This window comes from Chiloscyllium plagiosum, unplaced genomic scaffold, assembly GCF_037043375.1.
Source record: "Chiloscyllium plagiosum isolate Xiang-an unplaced genomic scaffold, Cpla_swu_hap1 HiC_scaffold_43, whole genome shotgun sequence".
In the NCBI taxonomy this organism is placed as follows: Eukaryota; Metazoa; Chordata; class Chondrichthyes; order Orectolobiformes; family Hemiscylliidae; genus Chiloscyllium; species Chiloscyllium plagiosum.
In genome coordinates, this window is record NW_028270181.1 from 8,354,722 (window position 1) to 8,379,163 (window position 24,442).

The 24,442-nt window shown below is 43.8% G+C and overlaps 2 protein-coding genes across 3 annotated transcripts in view; one reads left to right on the top strand and one right to left on the bottom strand.

Moving 5' to 3' along the window:
- Window positions 1–5,716, bottom strand: part of p4ha1b (prolyl 4-hydroxylase, alpha polypeptide I b) — an 83,684-nt gene extending 77,968 nt beyond the window's left edge. For both annotated transcript variants that reach the window (XM_043679108.2, XM_043679106.2), the window contains exon 1: window positions 5,681–5,716. The gene's annotated coding sequence lies outside the window, so the exon portion shown is untranslated. The remainder of the gene's footprint in view (window positions 1–5,680) is intronic.
- A 658-nt stretch (window positions 5,717–6,374) lies between these two features.
- nudt13 (nudix (nucleoside diphosphate linked moiety X)-type motif 13) lies at window positions 6,375–24,076 on the top strand. The gene is made up of 9 exons (XM_043679111.2): window positions 6,375–6,638; window positions 8,021–8,180; window positions 10,523–10,662; window positions 11,985–12,092; window positions 12,940–13,046; window positions 14,671–14,796; window positions 16,496–16,607; window positions 19,563–19,717; window positions 22,623–24,076. The coding sequence occupies exons 2-9, from the start codon at window positions 8,098–8,100 to the stop codon at window positions 22,809–22,811; spliced, it is 1,020 nt and encodes a 339-aa protein (XP_043535046.2). The 5' UTR covers window positions 6,375–6,638; window positions 8,021–8,097; the 3' UTR covers window positions 22,812–24,076.
- The last annotated feature ends 366 nt before the right edge of the window (window positions 24,077–24,442 follow it).

Genomic DNA, 24,442 nt, shown 5'->3' on the forward strand with positions numbered 1-24,442 from the left:
AGGTGATGCTCACGTTCAATGGATATGAACAAAATTAATTGTAAGGGCAATTATAAAGGCAAAAGTTGATACCTTTAGAATACACTCACCAAAGAAAAACTGGGGTATTGATGCACTAGTGAAGAGCATGAATAATTGGACAAGGCATGGACAGAAATCTTATTGTGAAGGATACACTTCTAACACAATCAGTCCTTCAGAACTGAAGCGTCTGAAATAACTGACATAATTCACCAATGACCGTGCTAAATTGCCCATAGTGTTCAGGAATATGTGGGTTAGGGGCATTAGTCGGGATAAATATAGGATATTAGGGTAGGGGAATGGTTCTGGGTGGGTTACTCTTCAGAGGGTCAGTGTGGACTTGTTGGGCCGAAAGGCCTGTTTCCACTCTGTAGGGATTCTATGATTCCCTCTATGAATTCACTGCAGATCTGCCTGCCTTTTTGTGTCTCCTGATACAGAACAAGTTTATTAGAGTTCTCCCAACACGATCATACCCCGTTCACATTTGCTCCAGGTTGTTATTGAATCTCCAGTGCAGGGTAAAACTGTGCACTTGTACAAGCTTTTATTTACAGAGATACACATTACAGCACTGCTACTCTAAACCCAACAGCTACAGTCCAGTCTACTTCTTTAGAATTAGTTTTAATCAACCTGTCCAGATAAGTCATGACACACTTCCAGGGCTGGTAGGATTTGAACCTGGACCTCCTGGTTCAGAGATTATCTGTATATAATCCATCTAGATATAATCTTTCCTCTGAGGAAGTACCTTCAGAACCAGAGTGCCTTGTTTCAATAGATTCTGTGGAGGTCAGTGCTATTGGACCATCTTTCTTGACACTGGATTTGGAGGATCTTACAAAGAAGCTATTGCTGGTATGTTTCCAGTGCTCTGGACTGGCAGCTGTAGGTTATGCCGCCTGGGAAACCATGATCTTAGCCTTGGGTTTGAGATCCTTGTTGGAGAAAGTGAGGCCTGCAGATGCTGGAGATCAGAGTCAAGACTGTGGTGCTAGAAAAGTACAGCAGGTCAGGCTGCATCCGAGGAGCAGGAGAATCGAGGTTTCAGGCGTAAGCCCTTCATCAGGAATGGTTTGAGATCCTTGTCCTCAAACGCTGTTTTCCCAAGTCAGCCAAAGATATAACTGGCACTTTGGACACAAAGATGAATTTTGTTGCTTGTGTCCTTTGTTGAGAGGAGCCTCCCATGATATTGTAAAAGGTCCACATTTTCCAGGACGTTATCACTGATGTTAATTAATATGGGGAGGTGTTTTATCATGGAAGCTGGTTGGAAAAGGCCATTAGTTTTCTGGGTGTTTAGTGAAAAGCCAATTTCTCTCACAAGTCGGAGGGGGAGCCAACAAAGACTGGAGCTTGGCTTCTGAGTGAGTACATATACAAGTATCAACTGTCTAATGAAGCTCTCTGGCTATGGTTGGAATGGTTTTGGATTGAAGGTGGCGTAGGTTAAACAGTTTCCCATCTGTTCTGTAGACTGTCTCCACGTCAATGAGTAATTTGCCAGAGTGGAGATGCAATATTGCGATGAGGAAACTAAAGAGAATTGGTGCAACGGAACAGCCTTGGTTGACCCCAGTTTTCACTGAGATAGTGTTTGTATACAATGAAACATAACTCATACCCAATCAACATCTTCGGCTAGTGACAAGCAAAATTTTAGATCTGGCCATAGTTCACAAGGTTTTAGATTTAGATTAGATTACTTAGATTACTTACAGTGTGGAAACAGGCCCTTCGGCCAAACAAGTCCACACCGCCCTGCCGAAGCGCAACCCACCCATACCCCTACATTTACCCCTTACCTAACACTACGGACAATTTAGCATGGCCAATTCACCTGACCTGCACATCTTTGGACTGTGGGAGGAAACCGGAGCACCCGGAGGAAACCCACGCAGACACGAGGAGAATGTGCAAACTGTGAGAATGTTGTCAGCACCAATGGAGAGGTGACATTTTGCATTTAAAATATGTTACTCAGAAAAATGTTCTCAGATGTTTCGCAGAGACAGAAGGAATAGCAAAAACAACGCCCAGACATGTAAAGAATAAGGCAAACTTACCTTTTTATATTTAGCTGAGAACAGCAGATTCTCACTTGAAATCTTTGACAAAATTTTTCTTTTGGGGCAGCGTTAAATGATGGTGGTCTCAGGACACAGTGGATAGTATCACTGCTCTAAGCTACAAGCTCCAGATTGGAGTCGCATCTCAGGGTTTGGTGGTCAAAGAAAGAAGGTCCATTAATAACAGAACCAAAGCTGAGTATCATCCTGCAAACCCTTCCAACAAATCGGAATCGCAGGTGGCCAGAGCAGGAGATTTTCCTGGTCAGACATGTGAATGGGAAGAAAGTTGGAGTCTCTCACCATCATTATTCATTGCTCTAGACTACAACGTACATGTGAAAAAATGCTTGTTATCACAGCAACTTGGACTCTGAGTGAGCTATAACACACAATGATGAACTGCAAGAAACATCAAACGAGGAAGACCAGAATGAGTCACTGAGAAATAAATAAGTGTTGTTGCAAAGAAAAAAATGTGCTGCACATTCATTCCTACCTCCCACTGCATCAGGAATCTGGATCTCTTACCCTCTGACTTCACATTCTGATTAGTGATTAGGCCCATGATCCTTATTTCTACCATACCATACTCTTAATCTTTCTCTTCCTGCTGCTGACTGACTAGAATGCACTTATATGCCCTTGGGTTTAGAAGAACAAGAGATGAACCCACTGAAAATTCTTCAGAGCATTTGACAGGCTGGACAGGCCAGTACAACATGTCATATTGCCAGACTGAGGGATCAGACACTGAGGTGAGGAAACATTTCTTCATGGGATTGTAAATCTTCTTGAATTCTTGATCCCATTGAGCTCAGTCCAGAACATACTCCCACCCTAATAACATTGTGGGTCAACCCATAGCAGGTTCAGGGCAATAAATACTAGCCCAGCCAGCAACACCAAGATCCCAAGAATTAATTTTATTTTTAAATTCATGGCTGAGATTGATGGATTTTTGGGCATTAAAAGAATTCAGGGTCATGAGGAAAGTTTCAAAACAAGTCTTTCACCATGAAGGCTTGAGAGACCAATTAGAATTGGAAAGTGTGGCACTGGAAAAGCACAGCAGGTCAGGCAGATCCGAGAAGCAGGGCAGTCAACGTTTTAGGCATAAGCCCTCAGGTCTGCCTGACCTGCTGTGCTTTTTCAGAACCATACTTTTCAGCTCTGACTCTCCAGCATCTGCAGTCCTCACTTTCTATTCCTTGAGGGACCAAATAGCCTATTCATGCTCTTATTTCTTACACTCCTACTCCATCTCCTGACTTTGCCATTGGATCTATCACTTGATAGATCCCCTCTTCATTCTAGATTCACATAGAATCATAGAGAGGTACAGCATGGAAACAGACCCTTCAGTCCAACTTGTCTATGCCGACCAGATATTAGGTTAGTCCCATTTACCAGCACTTGGCCCATATCCCTCTAAACCCTTCCATTCACATACTCATCCAGGTACATGTTAAATGCTGCAATTGTACCAGCCTCCACCACTTCTTCTGGTAGCTCATTCCATACAGGAACCACCCTCTGCGTGAAATGATTGCCCCTTAGGTCCCTTTTAAATTTTTCCCCTCTCACCCTAAACAATATCACAGCTGAAGATCTTTTGTAACACTCCATGATTGCTTCACAAATATTCATGAGTTCCAAATGCCTGCACAAACTGAAGAATTTAGCCCAGTGTTCAGAAACAAGATATAGGTTTATTTTTGTAAGGTAGCTTGCACATCAGAGTGGTGACAAAAATACGTGTACAGGGTATACACTTATTCCATCTCGTAATGGTATTTTTTTGGCAGTTTTGTCATTGATGTTGAGTGGAGGTGGTGGGTGCATGTGCAGCCAAATTACTACCCGTGGGATATGGAAATCTTGTCAATGGGACAGAGAAGTCATCCTCAGGCCAGAATATAAATTTTTCAGTGGCAGCATAACTCTGTATGGCACAAAGGGTATTCTATTTTGGTTGGCACATTGGCTTAGCTGCTTCATAGTGCCAGGGACCTGGCTTTGATTGGTGACTGTGTGGAGTTTGCACATTCTCCCCACATCTGTGCGGATTTCTCCTGGGTGTTCTGGTTTTCTCCCACAGTATAAAAGTTTATAAAATCATGAGGGGCAAGGATAATGCGAATAATCAAGACCTTTTCCCTCGGATAGGGGGGAGTCCAAAATGAGACAGTGTAGGTTTAGGGTGAGAGGGGAAAGATTTAAAAAGGTCCTAAGGGACAACTTTTTCATGAACAGGGTGGTGCGTGTTTGGAATGAGCTGCCAAAGGAAGTTGTGGAGGCTGGTACAGTTACAACATTTAAAAGGCATCTGGATGAGTGTATCAATAGGAAGGGTTTAGAGGGATACCAACTGCTGGTAAATGGGACTAGATTAGGTTCAGATATCCGGTTGACATGGAAGAGTTGAACTGGAGGGTCTGCTTCCATGCTGTACATCTCTATGACTAGACTAGGGCTGTTTTCCTTGGAGTGTCACAGGCTGAGGGGTGACTTTATAGAGGTTTATAAAGTCATGAGGGGCATGGATAGGATAAATAGACAAAGTCTTTTCCCTGGGGTGGGGGAGTCCAGAACTAGAGGGCACAGGTTTAGGGTGAGAGGGGAAAGATATAAAAGAGACCTAAGGGGCAATGTTTTCACTCAGAGGGTGGTACATGTATGGAATGAGCTGCAACATTCAAAAGGCATCTGGATGGGTATATGAATAGGAAGGGTTTAGAGGGATATGGGTCAGGTGCTGGCAAGTGGGACTAGATTGGGTTGGGATATCTGGTCAGCATGGACGGGTTGTACCGAAGGGCGGCACGGTGGTTAGCACTGCTGCCTCACAGCGCCAGAGACCCAGGTTCAGTTCCGGCCTCAGGTGACTGCCTGTGTGGAGTTTGCACCTTCTCCCCGTGTCTGCGTGGGTTTCCTCCCACAGTCCAAAAATGTGCAGGTCAGGTGAATTGGCCATGCTAAATTACCAGAAGTGTTAGGTGAAGGGGTAAATGTAGGGGAATGGGTCTGGGTTGCGCTTCAGCGGGTTGGTGTGGACTCGTTGGGCCGAAGGGCCTGTTTACGCACTGTAGGTAATCTAATCTAGTCTGTTTCCGTGCTGTACGTCTCTATGATTTGTACGTGCAGGTTAGGTCGATCAGTCATGGGAAAGGTGGGATGACAGGGATAGGGGTAGGGGGAGGTGTGTCTGGGTGGGATGCACCTTGGAGGGTCAGAGTGGACTCAATGGGCCGAATAGCCTGCTTCCCACACTGTGGGGGATTCTGTGAATGTGCTGCAGTGAGCCTCTGGATCTGAAATTGCATGTGTATTCAGGATTAGAAGTGAAGGATTCAGAACCTGCTTTGAGATTAGGACAAAAAAAAGTCTGGAAGAAAAAATTAGCATTTCAAAAACTGAGTGAGAAACAACTAAATCAAAATGTAAATTGACAGATGATCTCTCAACTTTCCATGATTACTGTAAAAATATGTATATACTTATTCCATCTCCTAATGGTATTTTCTGACAGTTTTGTAATTGATGTCGTCTGGGGGGAGGGGGTGAAGCCAAATTCCTACCTCGGCCTTTCCTCTGCGCCTCAATCCGCCTCCTCCTCCCTCATTGGGGCCTCCTCTAGCTTCAAACCCCGTGGCCTCCTTCCCAAAGCCCGCCTTGTCCCTCCTTTCCCACCCCATCCCATCCCATCCCCCACCTCCTGGACGTGCAGTCTCTCACATTCTCCGCGGGTCCTCGGCCAACGCAACCTCCGAGCATCGGGGGGCGCTCAAGGACAACGCCGCCCCGCAAGCTGACCTCCGAGGCTCGCGGGGGCGCTCATGCCCGCGCTCCACCGATAGACACGACCTCCGACCATCGGGGGGCGCTGCGAGGCCGCAACGGTCAGTTCGACCGCTGGCCATAGGGGGCGGTGCGAGGCCACAACGGTTAATAAGACCTTGTGCAATCGGGGGCGCTGCGAGGCGACAGCGGTCAATGTGACCTCCGGCCATCGGGTGGCGCTGCGAGGCCGCAACGGTCAGTTCGACCGCTGGCCATAGGGGGCGCTGCGAGGCCACAACGGTTAATATGACCTTGAGCCATCGGGGGCGCTGCGAGGCGACAGCGGTCAATGTGACCTCCGGCCATCGGGGGCGCTGCGAGGCGACAGCGGTCAATGTGACCTCCGGCCATCGGGGGCGCTGCGAGGCGACAGCGGTCAATGTGACCTCCGGCCATCGAGAGGCGCTGTGAACATGTATATCGCCACAACTTGACAGTATGAGCAAAGCTAACGACGTACGTGTTGTTAAAAGATGAAGCCGCCAATTTTTAAACATCGCATTATGGTGTTGGGTTGGTTAAACTGACGAGTTTAGGGGAACCCATCTTGTCGCGCTCTCCCCCTCTTCGACAGCGAGCGGGAAACAAGGGCGCTCCGTTGTCCCGGGTAACGGCTGCAGTTTTATCGTTGGACCCGAGGCTCAAAACGGGACGTTTCGGTAAAAAGAATCCGAAAGGGACCGAGGCTGCTGTGAGGTTTGTTTGTTAGAAGCGGCTCCGGCTCCTACACTGCGAGGCCTTGGCACTTACTCCCCAACTACGTCCCCGCCCCCCTCATGCCCCCATCTCCCCCTCCCTCCCCCTCTCCCCCTCCCTCCCCATCTCCCCCTCCCTCCCTCCCCCCCTCCCCCTCCCTCCCCCTCCCTCCCCCTCCCTCCCCCCCCTCCCCCTCCCCCTCCCCCCCCATGCCACCTCCTCCCCTTGCCCCCCCTCCTCGCCCCTGTCCCCTGCCCCCCTTCGCCCTCGCCCCCCTTCGCCCTCGCCCCCCCTTCGCCCTCGCCCCCCTTCGCCCTCGCCCCCCTTCGCCCTCGCCCCTGCCCCCCTTCGCCACGGCTCCCCCACCTCCCCTTTGCCACCCCCACCCCCCCCTTTGCCACCCCCTCCCCCCCTCTGCCACCCCCTCCCCCTCCCCTCTCCCCCCCCCCTCCCCCCTCTCCCCCCTCTCCCCCCTCTCCCCTCTCCCCCCTCTCCCCCCTCTCCCCCCCTCCCCCTCTCCCCCCCCCTCCCCCTCCCCCCCATGCCACCTCCTCCCCTTGCCCCCCCTCCTCGCCCCCGTCCCCTGCCCCCCTCGTCCCCTGCCCCCCTTCGCCCTCGCCCCTGCCCCCCTTCGCCACGGCCCCCCCACCCCCCCTTTGCCACCCCCACCCCCCCTTTGCCACCCCCACCCCCCCTTTGCCATCGCCTCCCCCCCTCGCCTCCCCCCCTCGCCTCCCCCCCTCGTCCCGCCTCCCCCCCTCGTCCCTCGTCCCCCCCTCTCCTCGTCCCCCCCTCTCCTCGTCCCCCCCTCTCCTCGTCCCCCCCCCTCTCCTCGTCCCCCCCCCTCTCCTCGTCCCCCCCTCTCCTCGTCCCCCCCTCTCCTCGTCCCCCCCCTCTCCTCGTCCCCCCCCTCTCCTCGTCCCCCCCCTCTCCTCGTCCCCCCCCTCTCCTCGTCCCCCCCCTCTCCTCGTCCCCCCCCTCTCCTCGTCCCCCCCCTCTCCTCGTCCCCCCCCTCTCCTCGTCCCCCCCCTCTCCTCGTCCCCCCCCTCTCCTCGTCCCCCCCCTCTCCTCGTCCCCCCCCTCTCCTCGTCCCCCCCCTCTCCTCGTCCCCCCCCTCTCCTCTCGCCCCCCTGCCCACAACCCAGACTGTATCTCTTCTTTCCCCCCCCCCCCCCCCCCCAGTCTGATATCTCTCCAACCCCCCCAGTCTGATATCTCTCCCTCCCCCCCCCACCCACCCCAGTCTGACGTCTTCCCCCCGGTCTGATATCTCCCCTCCCCACCCCCTGCCGTCTTCCCCTGATCATCCTTTCACCCCTTTCTTTAATAGTTATGGAGGGCTGTTTGTGTATGGCATTTAATGCCAATCTATTTCCTGACAGGTTATGTTGCTGATTGGTGAGAAGGGATGGGTCGACCTTAGTGACAAACTCGAAGCTGGAGCTGTGAACTGAAAGTTATGCCTGTCTTTTTGAAGCATTTCACTACACCGGCCATGCAAATATCCTGCAGATTGGTTTCAAGTTACGTCAGTCGGATGCGGTGAGTGTTGCCAGTTCTTGTTTAAATGTCCAGAAGTGCTGTTACAAAAAAAGTTTTATTTTTTGCCCATCACCCAATCACCTGCTTTTTTTCATCTATTGACCGCCACCAGTAAATCACCCATGGTCTCCTGGAGCTTCAGAGACTGAGAGGTGACCTTATAGAGGTTAATTGTATCAGGAGGGGCGTGGAGAGGATAAATAGGCAAGGTCTTTTCCCTGGAGTAGGGGAGTTCAGAACTAGAGGGCATAGGTTTGGGGTGAGAGGGGAAAGATATACAAGGGACCTAAGGGGCAACTTTTTCATGCAGAGGGTGCTGCGTGTATGGAATGAGCTGCCAGAGGGTGTTCAGGGCTATAAAATTACAACATTTTAAAGGCATCTGGATGGGTATATGAATAGGAAGGATTTAGAAGGGTATGGGCCAAGTTTTGGCAAATGGGACAAGATTAGGTTAGGATATCTGGTCAACATGGACGAGTTGGACTGAGGCATCTGTTTCAGTGCTGTATATCTCTATGAATCTATAAATGATTAATTTTACATGCAAAACCCATTTAAGAGGAATACCGACTATAAATGTTCCCTCTTTGCCCTTTTGTTTACTTATTTCAAGTATGTTTACTTATTTTCCAGTGAAGATAATTCAATAGGAAAAAAGAGTGCTGTTCCATGTTTAGTTGCAATATCAACATTGGGCTGTCCCAGACAAAGAAAGTGTACAGCACACACAAAACAAAATGCTGTCACTATCAACCAAAAAGTATTGGTCAATTCCAAATTGTACTCGTACAAACGTTTTTCCATTGCAGTTACACTCAGGTCCTGAATCTCCAGTCAAATTTTAAATTGCATTTAGAATGCGTTCATGCTCATAAATAATGGCATATGTTCATGATGATCACACGTACAGATGGTTTTCTGGGTTTTAGATTTAGATTAGACTCCCTACAGTGTGGAAACAGGCCCTTCAGCCCAACAAGTCCACACCGACCCTCCGAAGAGCAACCAGAACCATTCCCCTACATTTACCCCTGCACCTAACACTACGGGCACTTTAGCACTGCCAATTCACCTAACCTGCACACCTTTGGACAGTGGGAGGAAACCGGAGCAACCAGAGGAAACCCACGCAGACACTAGGAGAATGTGCAAACTCCACACAGACAGTTGCCTGAGGTGGGAATTGAACCCGGATCCCTGGCATTGAGGCAGCAGTGCTAACCACTGAGCCATTGTGCAGCCCAATTTTGTCCAATTTTGTTTCTATTTTCTTTCCCGCAGAAGATTATCTTTCATTTTATAAAATAAAAACCAAAAATGCAGAAGAAACTCAACAGATCTGACAGCATCTGTGGAGGGAGAAAGGGTTAATGTTTTGACTCTGATTAGCTCCTTGAAAGTGGAGTCGCAGGTAACTAGGATAGTGAAGGTGGTGTTTGGTATGCTTTCCTTTATTGGTCAGAGTATTTGAGTACAAGAGTTGGGAGGTCATGTTCCGGCTGTTGGACATTGGTTAGGCCACTGTTGAAATATTGTGTGCAGTTCTGGTCTCCTTCCTATCGGAAAGATATTGTGAAACTTGAAAGGGTTCAGAAAAGATTTACAAGGACGTTGCCAGGGTTGGAGGATTTGGATGGGTATATGAATAGGAAGGGTTTGGAGGGATATGGGCCGGGTGCTGGCAGGTGGGACTAGATTGGGTTGGGATATCTGGTCGGCATGGACCAGTTGGACCGAAGGGTCTGTTTCCATGCTGTACATCTCTATGGCTCTATAACTCTCCTTTGAAGAATTATATTGGACTTAATGTTAACTCAGTTTCCCTCTGCACAGATGCTGCCAGATTTATTGAATTTCTCCACTTTGTTTTGATTACTGATCTCCAGCATCCACAATACTTGGCTTTTGTTTATCCTTCATGTCACATTCATTTCCAACCAAGAGCAGAGCTGCTAAACAATGTCCCCCCATCAGTGCTCCTGTATTACCAAACAAGATCTTACTGTTTTCCCCTGTGTATTCTGTCTGGAAATTTTATGGATTATCTTGAGAATACATCCGATATCTTTAAAGGTGATGAAGTTAAAAATCTCTCAACACAATTATAGTCCAACAGGTTTATTTGGAAGTACAAGCTTTAGGAGCGCTGCTGATTTAAAGCCGACGGCAATGCAGTCTGCTCAAAAATGCACACTTTTTTGAAAGTTTGGCAAAAATGCCATGTTACATCAGCAGCTATAGCATATGTCAAGTCATTAATAGCTCTTGCGTGTGCAGATTTTTCAATGCACCTCTGAAACATAGATTAACTATCATGGAAATATTGTTTTGGAACACAGCTACTTGCTTGAACTGAAGGAGGATGATGAAGCCTGCCGGAAAGCGCTGAGCTCTGGAGTATTTCTTCTCTTTCACAGTTTCTCACCCTTGTTGCAAAGGAGTGAGAGCAAGTATATGGCACCGTTTGTGATGGCCTCAGGTATGAATGCCGTAGAACAGAAGGCACAAGGGGTTTATGTCAATCCTTTGTTTATTTTTTTTAAGTTGGAAATGAATGTTAGAGTGTGATCTTTAAGAGACTATAATCCAATTAAAACAATGGTGATCTCTTGTATAAATAACTTGCTCAGAAGTTGTTTATTACAGTGTCCTAAATAGGAGAGTTTTAGTGTCATGGAGTTATATAGCATAGAAGCAGACCCTTCATAGTTTTGGACCCCCCCCCCAGACAGGGAAAAAGACTGTGGTTATTTACCCTATCCATGCCCTCACGATTTTATAAAGCTCTGTAAGGTCACCCCTCAGCCTCTGACGTTCCAGGGAAAAATAGCCCCAGCATTTCAGCCTCTCCCTATAGCTCAAATTATTTCTTATCTCTTAATAAAACAATGTAGGAGGTGTCCAAATGTCATACAAAAAATTATTGTATACTTGTTAAAAAATCTGAGTAAGCAGAATCTTTCAAATCCTTCTCTGTATTAATTTGGTTTCTGATATAATTAATAATGTCCTTTCTTAAATAAAAGGAAGTTTAGAATGTTCACCCAACTGATTGCTGACCTGCGGGGGTTATCTTATTAAGAATGAGAGGTGACCTCATTGAAAACGGCACGGTGGTACAGTGGTTAGCACTGCTGCCTCACAGCGCCAGAGACCCAGGTTCAGTTCCCGCCTCAAGCGACTGACTGTGTGGAGTTTGTACATTCTCCCAGTGTCTGCGTGGGTTTCTCCGGGTGCTTCGGTTTCCTCCCACAGTCCAAAAAAATGTGCAGGTCAGGTGAATTGGCCATGCTAAATTGCCTGTAGTGTTAGGGGCAGGGGTAAATGTAGGGGAATGGGTCTGGGCGGATTGCGCTTCGGTGGGTCGGTATGGACTTGTTGGGTCAAAGGGCCTGTTTCCACACTGTAAGTAATCTAATCTAATCAAACATACAAAATATTTGCAGGAAGATTCCGGGTGGAGGCAGGTAAGGTGTTTCACCTGGCTAGTGAGTTTAGAATCAGGAGCACAATTTTAAATATAAGGGAAATGCTCTTCAGGACCGAGATGATTTTGTTTTACCCAGAGGGAGGTTAATCTTTGAAAGTCTGTACCCCAGAAATTCTGTGAAAGCTCAGTCTTTGAGTATATTTAGTGGAGAAGCTTATAGATTTCTCATAATAAAGATTGATGGGGATAGAGTGGATAAGTGTAGAATCAGTCACGGCCATATTAAATAGTGGAGCATGCTCAGCGGCTTATTCCTGATCCTACATTCCTAGAAACTGTGCTATTTTAAATAAGGTCATCTTCTCTTCCAGAACTGAATGGCATTCTCCACATACTGGATCAGAAGGAGAAGTATAAGGAACAGTCAGTGCTGATTGGCTGTACAGAGAGTCGTGTGCCACAATTTGCCCTAGATCTAGGTAAGACTATCATGCAAGTATCTGTATTCAAAATGAATGTAACTATCTTACAAAGGGCAACACTGACAGCAACATAAAGTGTACACCTTTATTGCAGTACAGTGAGCAATGCATTTGGAGTTAAACACATATCTACTTTACATTGACTCACATTGTAAGGATGTTTTTCTTAAATAACTGCAGGTTTGCAGTATACATTGTTTGAATCAGAATAGGGCAAATGAATTTACTCCTCATTTTCTTGCAACTCTGTTCCTTCTCCACATACAAAGAGACCTTACTTGAAAAGGTGATGAAAGCAGATGCGAAAGCAACTTTCAAAGTATGTAGGATAAGTACTAAATGAAGAGAATGGCAAAAGTCTAGGGAAAGAGCAAGGGGTGGTTGTAATTGAACAGCTCTTTCAAAGAGCCAGCAAAGGCTGGATGTACTGAACGTAGTCTCATTTTATGATGTGCATCTGCAGTTTGTTCTTCTGTGTTGGAATTGACCCTCTTGCCCAGGTCTCCTCCGTCAAAATGCATGTTTTCTTCCTATTCCTTGTCAAAATACTGTGGCTGCCCCACTGGTATTTTGTTCATCAAAGTCTATGAATGCATGGAATCTCTATTTGGTTGTACATTTGTTTCAAAGCCCCTCTCAACTGTCCTTGAGGTTTGAGCTTCTAATGAATTAGGAGCAGAAATAAGCCATTCTGCTCTTGCTGACCCGACAGCCTGAAATACTAGTGTTTTTAAAACATAATTACTTAGAAAAGATTAGGAAAAAAATATGGAACTCTTAAAATGCTATTTCCATTAACACAGTTGATGACAGATAATGTTCTAATTTACGCTTTTAACTTCAGGTAAAATTGAAAAAGCCAGAACCGAATCGGTTCTGAAGGGAACATTTGTTGATTTACGGAAAGCCTTCTTCCTCTTGGATGGAAAGGATGCACCTTTACTGTCAAAGGTAGAACACACACATTGGCAAATTTTGAAAATAAGAAGTTCCCTAGTGCATTTTCCATGACAATGCCTTGACCAATTGGATTTGATTTGCCAACCAATCAGCACCCTTCTCTCATGCAGTATAATGTGTTGTACCCTTTGAAGTCTGGAATTCTTGAAGTTGTCCTGGTAGGTGCAATTTGAAAATCTTTGACAGCATGTTTTTTGTTTAGAAAGTAAAAAAGTTTCCACTTGTTATTTCCATTCAAGAGTGCATATCAGATTTAGATATTTTGCTGGCTTACAAACACATCCATGTGAGAGAATGACAAACCACACACCATCCTGATTTGGCACTATATTGCCATTTCTTCACTGCCAAAACCTTGGAGCTTCTGAACCTACGTGGAGGTATCTGCACCAAATGGTCTGCATCAATTCAAGAAGACAACACATGATCACCTTCTCAGGGCAATTGGGGATGGTCAATAAATGCCTATATCTTGTGGAAAATCTGGAAGAAAACAAAAATATCAGTGGTGTTCTCACTTTCTGCAGCTGTAAAATGGGCTCCCACAACTTATTTGATGTGGGGTCTCCCACGTGCACATCCTAAAATTCTGAGACCAAAACCCAGGTTTAAACTTTCCAGTTATGCACATCACTGGAAAGGCTTACATTTATTCCTGAAACCTGCTTGTCCAAGAGGGTGATAGTGAGCTAACTGAGTGGCATGCTCAGCCAGTTCGGAGGACAGTTAACAGTCAACCACATTGTTGTGGATCTGGAGTCATATGTAGACCAGACTGGGTAAGAGTGGCAGTTTTCCTTTCTAAAGGACATGAGAGAACTAGATGGGTCTTTATGACAATCTAGTAGTTTCATGGTTACTGTTGTTTTTAATAACTTTCTACTCCAGATTTATTTCATTAACTGGATTTAATTCACACAGTGCTCTGATGGGATTTGAACTCGTCTCTTGGTTATTAGTCCTGGTTTCTGGATTATTAGTCCAGTAATACCCACTATGCACCCCCATCCCACACATTCTGGTTCAGTTCACCCTTAGCCAGTGATTCACACCATATTAGCACAGTGATAACGCATTTTCCTTTTATACAATTCAGGAATTTTTAACTTTTGGTGATTTCATTCTGTTTTATTTTCGCTGTATAAATACAAATTAGTAACATTAAACATTGCTACAGAGGTGGTAAATCGAAAATAGTCCGATGAATCATTCTTTATTATAGCATGTTGATTTTATTTGTATAATGAAATGTTCATAAATATGCAATCCTTTTATAATCTTGTACTATATTTTCATTTTAATTAATAATTGTTATCGATTGTTTTATTTGTATCATCACAATTTAGCATGTTTTTTTAATTAAAGCAATTATCAGTGTATCTATTGATGGGAAAATTATAATGTAAGACTCTTTCCTTCCTAATGGCCAGTTTTCAGTATTGGTCTCTGTTATAAAATATTAGCAAATGTTTTCTGCCTGCTTTTTTCAGCGTTGCTGTACATTTTAGGAATGACTTCTTTGGATTTTGCATTGCATGTTCTGTGGTTTCGGACTGTGCTTGTACATCAGATCAGACTGTCTGGAAATGTCAAGACAATAACGAATATATTTTAGGCACAGGGTCTTCTCCGCTGGCACAGCACACATCTCTATTGCAGTAGAACTGGACGTCGGACACACAAGAATATGTCAGGCAGTAAACGTATCTGTAGCTCAGAAGAAATAACCTACTACCCGCAGGTAAGCATTATAGCAAGAATCTAATTAACATTTAACTAACTTTTTCTCTGGCATAGACGGTACCTCACCAAAAACTTAAGTCATAAGTTAAGAATCTGTGGTGTTGATGGTATCGATGGAGAATTGGCTAATGGGTAGGAAACAGTGAGTGGGGATAAGGGGTTCTTGTTCAGGTTGGCGATCTGTGACCAGTGCAATTCCACAGGGATCAGTGCTGGGACTGAATTGTTTACAATATATATTAATGACTTGGAGAAAGGAAGCAAATGTATTGTAACCAAATTTGCGATGACACAAAAATAGGTTGAGAGGAAGGTTCTGAGAGGGATACAAGTGGCTTGCAGAAAGATTATTCATTGATTGATTTAATTGGGGAAAAAATTGGTAAATGGAGTATAAAAGTGGGAATATTCAATGTTGTTTGTTTTGGAAGGAAGAACAAAAGGACAGAATTATTTAATTGTAAAAAAAAATGCAGAAAGCTGCATCACCCAAACAGACTTTGGTATCTTGCAAGAAAGCAAGCACTTGTATTGTCTGGAAGACTAATGGAATGTTGACCTTTATTTCAAGGAGAAAGTGAGGACTGCGGATGCTGGAGATCAGAGCTGAAAATGTGTTGCTGGAAAAGCGCAGCAGGTCAGGCAACATCCAAGGAGCAGGAGAATCGACGTTTTGGGCATGAGCCCTTCAATTCCTGAAGAAGGGCTCATGCCCGAAACGTCTATTCTCCTGCTCCTTGGATGCTGCCTGACCTGCTGCACTTTTCCAGCTTTATTTCAAGGAGTGTCTTACTCCAACCATACAAAGTACTGGTGAGACCTCACCTGGAGTACTATGAGCAATTTTGGTCCCTCTGTTTAAGAAAATACATTATTTCATTGGAGGCAGTTCAGAGACGGTTCACTCTGATGAATCCTGGTATGGAGGGATTAGGTTATGAGCAAAACTTAAACCGGTTGAGACTCTACTCATTGGAGTTTAGAAGAATGAGCGGTGACCTCATTGAGACATACAGGACTCTTAAGGGGTTTCTCAGCATAACTGTTGAGAAGATGTTTTCCCTCATGGAGAGTCTTAAGACCAGAGGGCATAATCGCAGAATTAAGGAGTGCTAATTATAGACTGGGATAAGGAGGGTTGAGATTCTTTGGATCTCCTTGCCACAGAGAGCTGTAGGAGCAGAGTCCATGTGTGTTTTTAAGGCTGAGATGGATTCTTGATAAGTAATGGAATCAAGGGTTATGGGGAAGTGAGGAACGTTGGACCAGTCATGATCCTATAGAATGGTGAAGCAGTCTCAAGGGGCTGAATGGCCTACTCCTGTTCCTTTTTTTTATGGTCTTAATAATTCTTCCTTCATCTTCCTATTTTGGATAAAATATTCCATTTTCTCGCTGTGTCCCATTTATCTTTTTGTGCCCGGGCTCTCTGTAATTGTATACTAATTTCATTGCTTAGCCTAAGTTAATGGTTTTCAAAGTACAGCACAGAGTCTTTTGCAACTTCGTTCCTTTTTGCCTGATGTTAGTGACACTCACCCTACCTATTTCTACTAATTGCAGTCGCTCAGATTATCAGAAGAGTAGCTGTTATTATGAGTGGTTATTACTAATTAAACAAAAAAGCGAAGTCAACAATTGCTGCAACATCTGCAGCCTTCCTGCTGCCCAATCACACTCTATTTCTTTATTACCAGGTGTCTCCTGTAATTATTGTGCTGGTGTCTGATGGAGCACACTGCCTGCTGGCACGTCAGAAGTTATTTCCCCCTGGAATGTACAGTGCCCTGGCTGGATTCTGTGATATTGGTAATTAGCCTTTCTTGTACATTACTCGAAGTATCACTGTAATGTTGTGCAAATAAAAGGTATTCAATTTGTTTTTACTGTGAAATGTAACCACATGGATGGGCTTTTGTTACTATTACACCTGAAAATGTCCAATAGCCTTTTGTAAGGAAACTCAATAAGGTGATCCATGAAGACAGTCTCCTTGTGTGCGGATTGCCTGCTTTCTCACTTCTCTCTTTGTCTGGCAGTATACTTGAGATGGAAAAATTGTGGCTGATGGGGAGAAGGCAAGCACAGAATCATAATACGGATGTAGGACGTTGACCCAACAGGTCCATAAACTGGAATTTTCTGATGTTTGTGCTCAGAGCCAACTCCTTCAGCTACTACCCCACTGTATTGCACCCTGTTGCCACATCGTTCTGTCCATTTCCCCCATCAAGGTGTTTATCTAGCTTCTCCTTGAGTAGTCCATTAATGCCATTCAAAGCAATTACTCCTTGTTGTAGTTCATTATTCAAATAGTTGGTATAGAGGTTTCTGCAGAATTCTGTATTGAATTTCATGTTCACTTTCATATTTAGCACTCGTGTATTTGGTATTACTACAAGTTAGAACATGTTCTCTTAAATGAATGAAAATATTTCTACTTTCTCAAACCTCTTTATAATCCATGTGGTCATCCTCTGACTTCTCGTTCCAAGAAAAGAAAGCATCTTCAGTCTTTCTAGATAAGTATGTTCCCTTATTTCAGGTGTCATTCTAGTGATTTTTAAAATTACTATTTCTATAATGTCTCTATTACCCTTTCCACATCACAGATACTACATCTATTCACATTATTCCAGCTGTAGTCTAGACAAGGTTCAGTACAAGTTTAACGTTGCTTTACTGCTTTCTCATTCTGTCCCTATGTCTATGTATAAACAAATTCTTGGGTATTTATGACCTTAATTAACCCACAATGATTTTTTTTTTGTAATTAATTCATCTGCACCCCAAAATCCCATTTCACCTACCTAATTTGAACTCATAATCTAAGCGTTAGTGTGTCCTTTTGTTACCAAAATGTAACAGTTCACACTTGACTGTATTGAAATTCATTCTCAAAAACACATCCACTCTTAAAAGTGTATTAATACCTCAAGTTTATTAATGTCGTCTTGCACTTCCATCACAGCTTTCCTTGATATTCCCTACAGTTCTAATTTGATGTCATCCATAAATTTTGGAATTATACTTCCTATTCCAAACTCATTTTTGAAAGCTGCAACCCTATAGTTTTTTTGCCATTGTGAGAAAAGGAAATCTCAATGGTGAGGTTGAGAAGAGAGGTTGGCCTACAAAAGAGGGAGACAGAATGAAAAGATAAACAATAAAGTGCAGAGATCAAGAAGAGAAAGTGAAAACCAAAAAAGCATAGGTAAATGTTCAAAGATTCACTATATTGGTACACAATTCCAGAAATAGAACATAGAACGTAGAACAGTACAGCACAGAACAGGCCCTTCAGCCCACGATGTTGTGCTGACCATTTTTCCTTATGTAAGGTAAACCTAATGTACAAACCCTCAAATTTCTGTGACCATATGCATGTTCAGCAGTCTGTTAAATATCCCCAATGACCTCACTTCCACAATGGCTGCTGGCAACGCATTTCTTGTTCCCACAACTCTCTGTGTAAAGAACCGACCTCTGACATCCCCTTTACACTTTCCTCCAAACAGCTTAAAACTATGACCCCTCATGTTAACAATTTCTGCCCTGGGAAAAAGTCTCTGGCTATCAATTCTATCTATGCCTTTCATTATCTTGTACACCTCAATTAGAACCCCTCTCTTCCTTTTTTCCAATGAAAAATGTCCGAGCTCAGTCAACCTCTCTTCGTAAGATAAGCCCTCCATTCCAGGCAGCATCCTGGTAAACCTCCTCTGAACCCTCTCCAAAGCATCCACATCTTTCCTATAATAGGGTGACCAGAACTGGACACGGTATTCCAAGTGCGGTCTAACCAAAGTTTTATAGAGATGCAACAAGATCTCACGGCTCTTAAACTCAATCCCCCTGTTAATGAAAGCTAAAACACCATATGCTTTCTTAACAACCCTGTCCACTTGGGTGGCAATTTTAAGGGATCTATGTACCTACACACCAAAATCCCGCTGTTCCTCCACACTGCCAAGAATCCTCTTTTAATCCTGTACTCAACTTTCAAGTTTAACCTTCCAAAATGCATCACTTTGCATTTATCCAGGTTGAACTCAATCTGCCACCTCTCAGCCCATCGCTGCATCCTGTCAATGTCACGCTGCAGCCTACAACAGTCCTCTATACTGTCCGTGACACCTCCAAAGTTTGTAGTCTGCAAACTTGCTAACCCATCCTTCAATCTCCTCATCCAAGTCATTAATAAAAATTACAAAGAGTAGAGGCCCAAGAGCAGAGCGCTGTGGAACACCACTCACCACTGACTTCCAGGCAGAATACTTTCCTTCCGCTATCACTCGCTATCTTCTGTCGACCAGCCAATTCTGTATCCAGACAGCTAAATTCTTCTGAACGAGCCTACCATGGAGATCCGTATCAAATGCCTTGCTGAAGTCCATAAACACCACATTCACCACAAAGATGTGGCACACTTTGATTCAGATTCTGACATAGGCATGAAAGTGTAACAGATAAGATGGAGAGTTTCATACTTCCCCTAGTTGCCTCATTGTCCCTAATCCCATCCATCATAAATCATTGCACAGGTAGGCCACCAAACCAAGGACCTGTACAATTGCTGACACACAGTAAAGGTACTAGAGAGTGGCAAAGGTGTATTTTCACTCTTTTTTTTGTAGGCAAGAGGCACTTTGCCAATTTGACAGGCATGGTATTGTGTATCAATCATACATTCAGACTGATTCACAACAAATTTGTTTTCCTCGCAAAGTGTGGATTCTTAAATATTTTCTCCTCTTTTCCCAGGGGAGACTGTGGAGGACTCAGTGCAACGGGAGGTTGCCGAAGAAGTTGGTTTGAATGTATCCTCCCTAGAGTATTCTGCATCTCAGCACTGGCCCTTTCCCAACAGCTCACTGATGATTGCTTGCCATGCAATGGTGCAACCAGGGCAGAACAAGGTAAGTTGTGTCAGACTTGTGGAGAGCAGAGAAAACAGGCCGATGGTAGATAAGATTCTGCAAATTAGTGTCCTGATCAAAGATATGAGGAAAATGAAAATAATTATAGGAAATATCTAGTTTATTTGGTTATTTTGTATTCTTTCATCTTGCCCTGTCTCTGCTGCTGGACTGGACACCGCATCCAGTGACTTTGCCATTCTTGTCCTGTAAAACAAAAAAAAGGTAGCAGATAACAGAAGTGGTTAACGTTGACTCTATTTGTCTTGTTCTGTCCCCACTTAGTGCCTCGCTCTAAAAGCTGCAAAGAGCGTTTTGCAATAGAAAGGTGTGTGGGTTCAGTGCAGCATAACTTTGCCAGTTTCTTTCTTTTAAAAGAAAGACTTGTTTCTATTTATCCTCACAATCTCAAGAAATTAATTTCTACTGGACTATAGCCACTTGTAGGAAATGCGGTGAGCAATTTGTGCACAGCAAGCTCTCTAAAAACAGCAATGCTATACTTACTGGATAAGCTTGATTTGATTTATTCTTGTCACACGTACCGCGGTACAGTGAAATGTTTGTTTTGCATGCAGTACAGGCAGGTCATACAATAAAAAGTGCATCCGGGTAATAGAACAGGGGAAGGAATATTATGTTCTAACTGCAGAGAAGCTGCACAAAGTGTGAGGTCAGCATTGAGTTTGAAATTTGAGGTCTATTCAGAAGTCTAGTAACAAAGGAAGAAGCTGTTCTATAATCTGTTGGTTTTGATGGAAGAAGTTAGAAGAGATTTTAACCAGGATGGGAGGGGACTTTGTGACCGTGTTGGCTGCCTTCCTAAGGCAGCAAGAACTATAGATGGAGTCAATGGATGGAAATTTGGCTTGTATGATGGACTGTGCTATGTCCACAACTCTCTGTAGTTTCTTACAGTCCTGGGCAGAGCAGTTGCCATACCAAGCCGTGATGCATCCGGTTAGAATGCTTCCTATGGTGCATCTAGAAAATTTGATAAGAGTCTGTTAATCTGTTTGAATGTTGTTGGTTGAAAGATAAATATTGGCCAGGACACCAGCGCGATCTTGCATTTTTTTTCAAAACAGGTCTGTGGGATCTTTAAGGATCATTTCCTGATGAAGGGCTTTTGCCCGAAACGTCGATTTTCCTGCTCCTCAGTTGCTGCCTCAACTTTTCCAGCACCACTCTAATCTAGACTCTGGTTTTTGCAAGGTTTGTGAAGGTTCGTAGCTCAGGTTGAGGTTTAGGGTGTAGGTTTGCTCGCTGAGCTGTAGGCTTGATATCCAGACGTTTCATTACCTGGCTAGGTAACATCATCAGTGGCGACCTCCAAATGAAGCGAAGCTGTTGTCTCCTGCTTTCTATTTTTATCTACACACGGCTGAAAAAAACCACCATTTCGACTGGAACAACACATCTATCCTGGGACAGGCTAAGCAAAGACATGCCAGAGAATTTCTAGAGGCCTGGCACTCCAACCACAACGCCACAAACAAACACACAGATCTAGATGCCATCTATCAACCCCCTCAGAAAACAAACAGGAAATGGCATCACCACAAACCCCTGGAACCCCATCCAGGAGAAAAATATAAATAGAAAGCAGGAGACAACCGCTTCACTTCACTTGGAGGTCGCCACTGATGATGTTACCTAGCCAGGTAATGAAATGTCTGGATATCAAACCTACAGCTCAGTGAGCAAACCTACACCTTAGACTCTGGCTTCCAGCATCTGCAGTCCTTTTTTTTTAACCTGTGGGATCTTTAACTCTACCCAAGTGTATACAGCCCTTCTAACAATGAAGCGTTCCCTTAGGATCCATATTATCCAGCTAAAATCTGGTGCTCACGTTTGTGGAACCTGTACTAGACGTTTCTGACTGAGAAGTGAAAGTTGTTAGTCACTGAACAAATGCTAACACCATCATGTCCAATGAAAATATCTATATCAATACTCATTGCACACTTTTTTTAAAGATACTCTAATCCTCTTTTCTTAGAAAAAAAATAAGTATTGCAGATCCAACCTCTTTATTTTTATTCAATAACCTTCTAAAGCGTGTTAACGATAGTATGAGGAATTGAGTATTTTCCATTTTTGTTACCCAAAGTATATGGAGAGTACTCCAAGGTCAGAAGTAACAGGAACTGGATGTCAAGCAAAGCTGTTTCTACGATTCCCCTATTGCGCTTTATCCAAATTAAAAGGAGCAGCCCTTGCTGCAGAATTTGCTGGTGCCAGACCTTGGTTCTAAAAGCCATGTCTAAACTAATCCAAACAAACCTCGGATTGATGTCAGAATGTTATTCTCCACATAAAATGTGATAATGCCTTGGAATTGGTCAACACATCCTGATTTAGGAAGGCAAGGGAAAAATTGTCTTTTATTTCTAAGTGAAATCAGCTAAAATGTACTAAATCAATTTTGTTCATTCTCAGGATTTGTGCATTGTCAACAAGACCAGAAATTTCTTACTCATCCTTATTCTTGCCTATCTTGCCTATCATTTAATCTTTACACCGGATATAAAAAAGGATTTACAGTTGAACTCTTTAACCAAGTGGATGTTTTGAACATAACAAGCAGCCAAAGAGAGATGCTAACGCTGAATTCCCAAACTCTTTGAAACTCCCGTTGTTCACTGTGGAGAAGTTGGTCTTTCCCTTGTCAGGCAATCATCACAATCTCTTTGTGTAAAACAGCCATTAGTTGTTAACGCAGACAAATTGCTAACGAGCTAGTTTTCAGTTGTTTCTAACCTTTAACCAGTTGCAGAATTGCGATAGAGCCTTGATTTCCTTACGTTAAGAGGTTCCAGTATTACTGTTATATCTGACAAGTGTTTCACTACCAGTGCTGTAATTTCCAAATTGCTGACTTTCATTTGATTATGACTAGATTGACCTGAACCACTCGGAGCTTGAGGCTGCTCGCTGGTTTGATGCTAAGGAGCTAACGGAAGCTTTAAAACGTAAGCGGATGCCCACCAAGAAAGAAATGGGAGATGTTCCATTTTGGATCCCACCACCGTGGGCTGTAGCACATCAACTAATCAAGGAATGGACCGAAAGTCAGCAGCCATCCTGAAATTTTTCAATTGGTGTATTTGTCGGATTGTTTGCTGCGTAGAAACTATTTCTTTCTCATTTGATTTATGTGCTTGGTCAGGTATTAATGAAGTAGCTGTAAAACCCAACAAATGTTCATTGTATCAGACTTTTCTTCTATAACATTTATAAACCGGAATAGGTGTCTTCTATGTATAACAGGGGATATAGGAGATTATCACAAAGTGATCACTGCATTAAGGCATTATTGATATGGATCCTATTGAAATCATTGGCATCATCAGAGCATTATGTGCTTATTTTAAAAGATACATCCTGAGATTTGTGTTTAAAAAGTGTTTTACGCTTGGTATTTTCCCAGAATAGATTTCCTTTTTAAAAACCAAACTGAATAAGTCCCTGTTGTCTTCAAGTCAAATCAGACTGCGGGATATGGGAGCTCTATCAGAATATAGAAAATCTGAAATGAGGTAAGGGAATGTTGCTAAAATCTACATAAATTTCTACTTTATAACTTTAATTTCTTGAAGTTTGAGGATGGTTGTTTCAAAAGAATGCTGGCAATATTCAGGTAAATAATGTTAATGTTAAATAATGTTAAAATCATTTCCCAAAGTCCACCCACAAAGGAATTAAGTTAATTACAGGCAGCAAGGTGACTCTGCTGCCTCACAGTGCCAGAAACCTGGGTTCAATTCTAGCCTTGGGCAACTCTGCTCATTCCACACAGGCATTCTCCCTGTGTCTGCATGTGTTTCCTCCCACAGTCCAAACATGTACAGGTTAGGTGGATTGGTCTTGTTAAACTGCCCCTAGTTTCCAAGGAGGTGTAGCCATGGGGAATGGAAGCATTATAGGGAGGGGCTGGGTCTGGGTGCGATGCTCTTTGGAGGGTTGCTGTGGTCTCTGGGCCAAATGGCCTGCTTCCACACTATGGGGATTCTGTGATTAGAAACCTGAATCATTGAAAAATATACAATTGGAGTTGATCATCTTTTGTATTATATAGACTGAATAGCAATGCACACAACTTAAGCAATTAAATCCAGTTACATTGAATTTCATTGAAATATTTAAGCAACTATTAGTTGTTACAATTTTTGATATATTTAACAATTATACTCTTGACAATGTTTGCACATTTCAGTGCCTCAGTGTTGGACTTGATGAATCACTTCTATCCATTAAATGCATTCTGTGCATTTTAAGGCTTTATGTGTGGGAAATTGTCTCACTAACGTGATTGTTTTTTTTTTGAAGAAGTAATAAAGAGGATTGATGAGAGCAGAACGGTGGACGTGATCTATGTGGACTTAAGTAAGGCGTTTGACAAGGTTCTTCATAATAGACTGGTTAGGAAGGTTAGATCGCATGGAATCAGGGACAACTAGCCATTTGGATACAGCAGAACTGGTACATAGGTAGAAGTCAGAGGGAGGTGGTGAAGGATTGCTTTTCAGACTGGAGGCCTGTGCCCTTTGGGGATGTGCTGCAAGGATCAATGCTTTTCGTCACTTCTATGTTCACATCCAAGTTATTTATATGAGTTATGGTTAGTAAGTTTGCAGATGACACCAAAATTGGACAGCGAAGAAGGTTACCACCGATTACAATGGGATCTTGATCAGATGGGCCAATGGGCTGAGGAAT

Excerpts from the sequence above, each read along its gene's own strand:
- nudt13 (XM_043679111.2), top strand. The coding sequence starts at position 8,098 with ATGCCTGTCTTTTTGAAGCATTTCACTACACCGGCCATGCAAATATCC. Across the intron at positions 12,093-12,939 it reads ACAATTTGCCCTAGATCTAG|GTAAAATTGAAAAAGCCAGA; the intron begins GTAAGACTATCA and ends TTTTAACTTCAG. Across the intron at positions 13,047-14,670 it reads ATGCACCTTTACTGTCAAAG|GCACAGGGTCTTCTCCGCTG; the intron begins GTAGAACACACA and ends AATATATTTTAG.